General features: G+C 44.0%; 2 protein-coding genes and 6 non-coding genes across 8 annotated transcripts in view; 7 read left to right on the top strand and 1 right to left on the bottom strand.

The window, feature by feature from the left end:
* Positions 1–1,407: 1,407 nt before the first annotated feature.
* Positions 1,408–1,482, top strand: LOC143016467 (small nucleolar RNA SNORD26). Its single transcript, XR_012965522.1, has one exon. It is a non-coding gene; the product is annotated as a small nucleolar RNA SNORD26 (small nucleolar RNA).
* Positions 1,483–2,544: 1,062 nt separating this feature from the next.
* LOC143016465 (small nucleolar RNA SNORD29) lies at positions 2,545–2,610 on the top strand. The gene has a single exon (XR_012965520.1). It is a non-coding gene; the product is annotated as a small nucleolar RNA SNORD29 (small nucleolar RNA).
* Positions 2,611–3,031: 421 nt separating this feature from the next.
* On the top strand, positions 3,032–3,161 carry LOC143016466 (small nucleolar RNA SNORD22). The gene has a single exon (XR_012965521.1). It is a non-coding gene; the product is annotated as a small nucleolar RNA SNORD22 (small nucleolar RNA).
* Positions 3,162–3,434: 273 nt separating this feature from the next.
* Positions 3,435–3,509, top strand: LOC143016470 (small nucleolar RNA SNORD31). Its single transcript, XR_012965525.1, has one exon. It is a non-coding gene; the product is annotated as a small nucleolar RNA SNORD31 (small nucleolar RNA).
* Positions 3,510–3,714: 205 nt separating this feature from the next.
* LOC143016469 (small nucleolar RNA SNORD31) lies at positions 3,715–3,786 on the top strand. Its single transcript, XR_012965524.1, has one exon. It is a non-coding gene; the product is annotated as a small nucleolar RNA SNORD31 (small nucleolar RNA).
* A 144-nt stretch (positions 3,787–3,930) lies between these two features.
* Positions 3,931–4,006, top strand: LOC143016468 (small nucleolar RNA SNORD31). The gene has a single exon (XR_012965523.1). It is a non-coding gene; the product is annotated as a small nucleolar RNA SNORD31 (small nucleolar RNA).
* A 1,002-nt stretch (positions 4,007–5,008) lies between these two features.
* arl2 (ADP-ribosylation factor-like 2) lies at positions 5,009–6,729 on the bottom strand. Its single transcript, XM_076170827.1, has 5 exons — positions 6,531–6,729; positions 6,186–6,296; positions 5,929–6,091; positions 5,325–5,405; positions 5,009–5,174 (listed from the first exon to the last, which is right to left on the bottom strand). The coding sequence occupies exons 1-5, from the start codon at positions 6,593–6,595 to the stop codon at positions 5,040–5,042; spliced, it is 555 nt and encodes a 184-aa protein (XP_076026942.1). The 5' UTR covers positions 6,596–6,729; the 3' UTR covers positions 5,009–5,039.
* Positions 6,730–7,692: 963 nt separating this feature from the next.
* batf2 (basic leucine zipper ATF-like transcription factor 2) overlaps positions 7,693–8,541 on the top strand; it is a 6,134-nt gene continuing 5,285 nt past the window's right edge. Inside the window, exon 1 of the mRNA XM_076170824.1 lies at positions 7,693–8,103. Coding sequence (XP_076026939.1) covers positions 8,041–8,103 — 63 coding nt within the window. The 5' untranslated portion in view covers positions 7,693–8,040. The remainder of the gene's footprint in view (positions 8,104–8,541) is intronic.

Genomic DNA, 8,541 nt, shown 5'->3' on the forward strand with positions numbered 1-8,541 from the left:
GAAGCCATTTCAAGAAGTATCTCTGCTGCCATCTAGTGGTTGAGTGCGGAACATTTTGCCGGAAATGACGCACCGATAAATTCTGTTGGTTTTTTTTCTCAGATTTGTCCTTTATGTTCGTCTTTATTAAACAAACACACACTTTAACGCACTAAAACAAACGCCTAGCCTAGAGTTGATTGATGTTCAAAGAGTAGATGTTTAAAAAGCTTCATGTAGGTTATCGTAATGTTTAGAGTGTTCTTCTGGTGAAAGATAGCATAGTAGGCGGGGCTTCACGCGGGACATAAAAGGAGGCGGAGCAGCGTTCGTTCTTTCACTTCCTTCTGTCTTCTGCTCGAGGTAAGATGGTCTCTCTGAACTCTCAGTCTACTCACTTGTTTTAGTTATTTTTAATGGATTTGCGACTTGTTAAGGTGCAGACACTATACCTATGTAGTTGAAGTGTCTCCCCCGGTCAGTTAAGGCATTTAATGTAAGCTCGGTTCTGCGTATCTGCAGTTAGCTTGGGCGGCACCGGTGAGACCTGGAGACAATCCGCAACCATCCTCCTTTATTACGAATTTACTTAACCTCCGCCTTAACATTAACTTAATTAACTACATGGAATTGAAATGTTTTGAGGCTTATTTTTCTTGCAAAGCCCCACGCACATGCTGGCCTTCATTTCAGCTGACGAACGTGCAAATGGCGGCCCTAGCAGCGTCTTTCAATGATGATACTCACAGACCTGTACTGAATGACTGTGACTGGAACTTTCTATTCTGATGCGAGACGCTGCTACAAAATGTTTCTTCCACATAAACGTGCTGTCTTGACCACGTTGTAAGTGTGTAGGTCACGTGTCAGCCGGCCAGGAAGCTGCTGAACTAACAAACCTTTATGCTTCACTTCTAGATGGAAACTCGACATCAAGAACCAACGCCTCTAAAGCTAAGGTACGTCTGCAATTTACGGCAGTTTCGTTCATTTTACGTCAGATTTGTTCGGGTTTATTCGTGGCCACGCCCCGTTAGCAGTGTGGTCTGTAATACTGGACCTCATGCTACAGTGATGTTACATTGAACTCTCTCACTGATCACTTTGAGGAAAATTAATCATTAAAGCTGAGTAGCATGATAGATACTTGTAGCAACACCGGCAGACTCTTAAGTTTGTAATTTATAATCTAGATGAGGCAATGGTGCCATTTCACTCAATATTCCAATGCTTTAAGAAACATAACAATTCTGCAAGTAAACTTTGGGCGTTCATGTCAATTAAGTCTTATTCTTGATCTTATCCTCAGGTGTGGGGAAAGTGGACAGTCCTCCATGAAAGGTAATTATTGTACATAAGCTCTTATGTAATGAGAGCTTGTCTAAGTCAGGGTCAAAGTTTGCTTCCTGGCTGTTCTGGAGCTCCATGCTGCAGTGATGATAACTGAACTCTCTCTTACTGAATCAGACTTTGAAGAAACCTCTTTACCAGATTCTGAGTAGCATCCAGGAGCTCACATGTGTGTGTGATTGGCATGGTGTCTGCTTTCAAAATTTCTGCTAGAAATCTGACCAAACCCTCTCTTTTAACAGATTGACAAGGATGTGAAGGCAAAATTCAAGACTGGGCCCATAAAGGTGAGCTACACTTAGAAGCAGAGAACACACACACAACACGGCCTCTAAAAGGGTCACACGTGATGAATTTCCAAAAAAGACAAGCATATGCCTGACTTCTATGATGTCATCATTCAATCTGATCACCCCTGTAACACGCATAAGCTTAAGTGTGTGTTTGAAGCCTTGGCTGACCTGTGGTTCCCCTGTAGGTCTGAGGCCTGATGTGTCGCCTGTCAAAGCTGCTACAGGAAGCTGGATCATGGACTGAGGTGAGTTTAAGATGCTCTATATCAGGAGTTAACTTCATGGGGTATTAACATGATGATCCTAATTAGACAAGCATATGGCTGAATCTCCTGATGTCAACCTTTAATCTGATTCCCCTTTAAAACCTGTGAAAGGTTTCCATCTTAAGTCTGTAACTCACCCAGCGACCTTTCTCTCCTAGGGTTCAGCCTGGTGAGGTGCCCTGGGTGAACACGGCTGCTGTGTGGAACAGGTAACATGCTCTGAGTGTGTGTGTGTGAGGGGTTACACATGTAGGAAATGCCTTCATCTGGTGTCTGAACTTAACCCTGCAGCTCTTCAATCGGGCCCTTATAGAATAGTTTGCTACACTATTAATTCTAAATGACACTTGTCAGCCAAAAGCATGTTTATGGGACAAACCCCTTTTGTCCCACTGAAGTGGAGGCATTTCCTGTTTGAGAGGATGAAATGGGGTAAAACCCATCAAATAGCTGGACGACTAATGTCACATGGCAGCTTGTCACCAAAGCCCTGATCAAACACTGCGCACTTCTAAAACCACAGGCGGGACCTCAGTGCTTTTTGCTCACGTTATAATTTCTTTGCAGATCCTCTGAAACGCCTCCTTCAAGACACGTGCAGCGTTCAAACCCGGTAAGCTTTCATTATAAAATGACATGAGGCATTACTGCTGCAGTTTCAATGATGATGATACTTAGCTCACTTTGAATCACTGTGAAACGACAATGAACAACTGAGCAACTGCAGCAGAAGGCTTTTTACCATTTATAAAGATTCTCTGCACCTAATTCCACCCTCTAACTCAGACTAAATGGAGCTTTTCTTGTTTACAGACAAGTGGAGCGATGTCGAGTGCTTCAGAGGTAAGAATCAGATTTAAATGAAGTCTTCATTTCAAGGCCGGCTGATTATGATGAGATAATCTGGAATCTCGTTCGTCTGAACTCCTGTTGAGAAATATCAAATATATCTGACATCAGTGCTTTGAGGTCTGTCGCCTCAGCAGCACTGACCTGTGTACACAAGCCTCATGGTGTCTGTCCCTTTCAGGTGCACGGGTGTGATGTCACAGCGTGGGGACATGATGGTGTGCAGGCCCGACCAGGTGAGACTCGACTCTACCTTCACTATCTGGCCCCAATGTTTGAATCTGTCTGTCGGCTCCTTCGTGATGACACCCGCACATGTCTTACGCCTTGTGCAACGCCAGAACCTGCAAAGGTGAACCCACTGGTGTTGCCTTGGCAATAAGGGGATGACCTGTTGGGGTATCCAACAGTCTGACTAGAAGGTAGCTGGGATGTGACAGGAAGATTTTGAACTTGTAGCTTTCTCGTATGTTGAAGAGCAGTGAACCGTTAGCAACATAAAGGTCAATCTGCTTCAACAGGCTGATGCAACAATTCCCTTTACTAAATTTAAGGTCTGACGTGGTCCAGTGCTGCCTGAGGTCGTCACCTTCATCTCCTGTGACCCGAAGCTCCACCTCAGCCGACAGGAGGAGAGTCTCTCTGTTCATGGTGAGGATGAAGAGTGTCTGAATGACCTGCATGTGTCTGTGCTGTCCTGAGCAGAAGTGATGAGTTTCTAATTACCGCCCCAGTCTGAAGATTCATGACTGATTGGTACCCCTCTGATCCCACATGACTGAGCCAAAGTTAACATTAAACCTACAATTCTCCTACAAACACACACAGCTTTATTAAAAAGTCTCTGCACTGTGATGCTCATGAATTCATGTCATTTCCAGGTCTGGCAGAACTGGAACTGGATCAGAATCCTCCTGCTCACAGCCACACTGGTGAGTAGATGAGTTTGTTTACTGGAGCTCTGTCTCAGTGTTAAACACAGAAGTGATGAGTTACTTATTACCGCCCCAGTCTGAAAATTCATGACTGATTGGTACCCCTCTGATCACACACACACATTCAAGACTGAAGCTCAGGAAGTCCCAGCACTCGGTCCAAACATTCATGAAGTATCTCTGTTACAGGTCAGAACAGGAAGCTGTGCCTGGCCCCCTGCTCTGGTGAGATGACTTTCTTGTTTGTCTTTTAGTTTGATGTCTAAGTGATGACCTTAATGTTACCGCCCCAGTCTGAAGATTCATGACTGATTGGTATTCCCTCTGATGACTCGGCTGAATCAAAGCTGTGGCCCCACATGTCCTACTTTCTCTAACGTGTCCCCTTTTCTTAACAGACTTGTCAGGACTCCTGGAGCCTCCCACATGCAAGCACGGACCTTAAAATGAAGATGACCTGCATGTTATGACCAAATAAAGCATTTGAAATGAAACGCTTGGCTTTTGTATTTCTGTAACAGAATCTCAGATCAAGAAATGGAGATTTGTTTTCATTGCAAACTAGTTTTGTCTTGGACTGCTACAAAAACACAATGCATCTTTGTAGTTTTTTTTATTGAAAGCATTTTGACACCAGGAGCAGTTAATGGGACATTATTTCATAGAGGAGGAAATAAACATTAATTATAACAGCTGCAAAGATTGCAGTTTTAGGTAAAAAGCATCTGCTAAACAATGTCATGTAGGTGACATTAGTATGACTTGTGGGTACATACTGACAAAAAGGTACAGGCAGCTTCTTATCACTAATGAAGGGAGGAAGAAATCCCACTTTCAAACACATCCATTGTGAAACAGGCTTGCTCTCTACTAAGATGTGAAACTGATTTCTTTTTGCAGTGTTAGCCCAGATTTGAGTACAGATGGCGACATGAGGGGAAGGTTGATACTGCATTCCTAATGGCCATTGTGTTGTGCTAACTGACATTACTGTCTGACATCTGTACTGATTTCAGCTGAAGTGAACCAAGGTGAGCTCAGCATGTAAGCTGTGCTGGAGTAACTGAGCAGCATTGGTTGATGGTGTGGTGATGCAGCCCAACAATCAACTGCAGCCATTTTTTTTACAAAACTGAATTCATTAGTTTCCCCAATTCTCAAACGTACATTACACAACTATTTATGTACACAATATGTTGCTTGTACCATTTGCCACAGGTGGCGCTGTGATCAGGGGTGCAGTACTGCTGACATGCTGAAGGGGGGCAGTGGTGCTCCTGTATCACCAAAGTGCAGGCATGTCACCACTCTAAACTACTCCAACATACATGTACACTTCTTCCAGGACACGCACACACATAACACACTTAGTCAGCAGTGAAGATCCTCGCGGCGATGTCGTCTAGCAGCCAGTCCACTCCTGCCAGCAGGTTCTCTCCCGTCACCGCACTGCAGCCGATGATGCACCAGTGATGGCTTTTGATCTCATCAAGGGCCATTGCCTACACACAGACACAAAGCAAGGAACACTTTGACCTACTTTGATTCATGCACACACACACATTCACAGTACAGTTGGCATCGCACACAATACTGCCAAGCCCCCTATGCTGCAGGATGCCATGTTAGTGTTGCCGTGGAGACGTGCTCACCTCTCGTATGGCCTCTTTGGACAGAGCTCCTGGTAAATCCTGTTTGTTGGCAAACACCAGCAGGGTTGCACCAGCTAATCTCTACGGAGAACACACACACACCATGCATGTCATCATATGAAAGAGTAACAAAGCTTTTTAATTACAATCTGTGGCTTTGAGGTTTAAATGGAATACAGGACTTAAACAGATCACTCATCTTCATCTCATACAACACCAAAGGTAGCCGCAGGTCAAAGGTCATTATTTTACACACACTGCACATCTTTCCATCCAATAACAACCTGATCAGGCAACATGAGGGCAAACGTTTCACTGAAGTCAACAGCTGAGCATCTCCACTTTACTACGGCTGTTAATGTGCCGTGTTCAGCGATCTACTGTGCTCATCTTCACCTCACACTCATCCTCACTCGTTGGTCTTTACAGGTGAGTTGCTCTGTTGTCCTCATTAATGTCATTTCATTCTTGTTATTCTCCCACACAGGACGTGAGAGAGAGTGAACACAGACATGACAGCAGGACGGGGTTTGGATTCTGGCCTCATGGAACCAAAGGAACCAAAGGACAACGAGACAAAGTGTGTGTGTGTGGTTGTGTGTACCTCCTCCAGCAGCAGTGAGCTCAGTTCCCCCCTGCAGTCCTCCAGTCTGAGTCTGTCTGCACTGTCCACCACCCACACCAGCCCGTCTGTGCTCTCAAAGTAGTTCCTCCAGTACGAACGCAGAGACTTCTGACCCCCGACGTCCCAGATGTTCAGCTTAAACCTACAAGCACACACAGACACTGCGTCATAACATCTGACACATGAGCTTTTATTATCCACCTTTCTATAAGAGTGTGTGTGTGTGTGTGTGTTACCCTTTGTGCTCCACTGTTTTAATGTTGAAGCCAAGTGTTGGAGAAATGGTACTGACATCTTCTCCGTTGAATTTCTTCAGGATGGTCGTCTTCCCTGCATTGTCCAGACCGCTACATGGCTCACATTAAGGCATAAACAACAAGGTATCGCTACTACGCTACTTTATCTACAATAAGTATGTACTTTATAGGATACATTTTGAGACATGATACGTTACTCCAAGCACAATGTATAGATTAGTTTGTTACGTTTAGTTTAGTTTGAGATACATTAGTTATAATAACGTAGAAAAAGAACGATAGCTCGTGCATCTCTAAGCTACAACACAGCTACAGACAGGATACAGCATCAACAGTCTCATCTCCCGCTCCTTCTGCTTCATCTTCTTCAAAATGGTTAACAAACCCATCACGTCGGCGTTCCACACGAGATTAATTCAGGTAAGTAATTCGCTTTATTTAGGGTTTTTAACTGAAATTACTTTAAACGCAGCACGCAGCATGACAGACAAGGAAGTAGCTGGAATAATAATCCCGCCCTGCGCAGTCCCCGGTTGGTCCGTGTGGCAGGAAGCGTGTGTTGATTGGTTAACAGGGACGTCTGTCAAATCGCCGGAGCGGTTTGATTCGTTGAAACGCGTTTTAAGGTGTGGCGAGGGAGGTCAGTGTCGGTCTGCGACTCTGCGTGGCTTTAGCTCCCTCGTGTGTCTATTGTTGGAATTGCTCCGTAGACCTCAGCCCAATATATCGAAACATTACATTACATTACATGACGATCATTTGGCAGACGCTTTTATCCAAAGCGACTTACATTACATTACCACCCTTCGCAGAGGGGGGAGTTGTGTGACTTTAAAGTCTAATAATTATATTAAAGGTAAATGGAAATAACTGAACGTGAAGAAATGCACAGTTTAATCGGGAATTTATTTTTGTTAACATTCCCAGCGTTAGAGTCGTTGTTTGGTGTTAGCAATAAAGAAAGAAAACAAGAACGAGACGTCATTTTGAAGCGTTGGATCAATGAGGTGAAATAATTGCACCATTCCCTGTTGCTGACTAATTTTTAAGGATTTACTCTGTTCGTTTCCGAGCATATCTTTCAGAAATTCCCTGTACGTGGGAAGCGCCAAATAAGGAAATCCAGCCGCCGACGCTTCCGGTCCTGTCCAACATTTATGGTGCGTTCACGGGCTCTCGGAAATAACATTTGACCACACGGTAATTAACCGTTACCTGTTCCAGCCATCCATCCATCGATCCAATAAAATGTATAAACTGAAATAGACGAGCCGCTGCTTTTCTCTTCCCACAATCCCCGCCTGCTTTGTCCAACGTTATTTCAAGAACTAATAATAACAGCCAACTACAGTTAATTATTGTGTGCAGTTCGTACATAAATTCGTTTCGTTTTTGGAAATGTTATTTTACACACAGCAGTGAACGCAGCACCAATCCCCATACTCTACTTTTAAAAGGTCAGTTTAATGTAAAAGGAAAGTGAAAGCTTCATATTGCATCACTGACGCCAAACCCCCTGCACTAAAAGCGGAGTCGCATCCTGAGAAGCTTCACTCCGGGCTAAACATTTACCGAGTGGACTCGCAATTCACAAAGCAACTAAGTGATCCATTAGACCTGACCTCTACCGCGGAATATCAGAGCAGAAACGTATAGAAACAAGCGTCCATCAATCAGCCAGCTTCACTCCGAGCCGCACAGAGACGCACTGGGGTTGAATCAGTTCCAGACTCTCTGATGCGAGCCCCTCAAGCATGCCTCAGCCAGACCTGGAGGACCGACTAAAGGACTGAGGACGTTCATCCAACAAGACCCCCTGCTGAAGCGGGAGGACATGACTTTGTCTTTCATGGACGCCGCGTCTGACAGCCCAGATTCACTCTCAACTGCTGGCACGGTAAGTTCCTCACCATCAATCAATCAATCGATCAATCACCAATCGATCAATCAATAACACATAATGAACATGCTGAAAGTGTCTTAAGGAATATAAGTGCAGTTATTTATGTTATTTACAATAGAGCAGTCAATGTCATTACCATCATCTAAACACAAATGACTCCAAAGCTCAAGGGCAAACATAATAAAGGCAGCAATGATAAACTGATCAATACATTTGGTTGATTGGCTGAAAAGGAATTAACAATATATGATTTTGAAATTTATTAAAAACAGGCGATGCTGCGTTTGAAGTTATTAAGGAAGGAGTATTACATCATCAATATTACATCAAAGTTGTGTATCAAGTTGCTTTTAAACACCGCCTGGCTTTACTTAAAAGTCACAGAGATGAATGTTTCAGATAAATAGTTAGGTGCATCTCTGTACTGTAACA

The sequence above is a fragment of the Genypterus blacodes genome, unplaced genomic scaffold (assembly GCF_046128005.1).
Source record: "Genypterus blacodes isolate CSIRO-AG114 ecotype Tasmania unplaced genomic scaffold, CSIRO-AGI_Gbla_v1 ptg000232l_1, whole genome shotgun sequence".
Classification (NCBI taxonomy): Eukaryota; Metazoa; Chordata; class Actinopteri; order Ophidiiformes; family Ophidiidae; genus Genypterus; species Genypterus blacodes.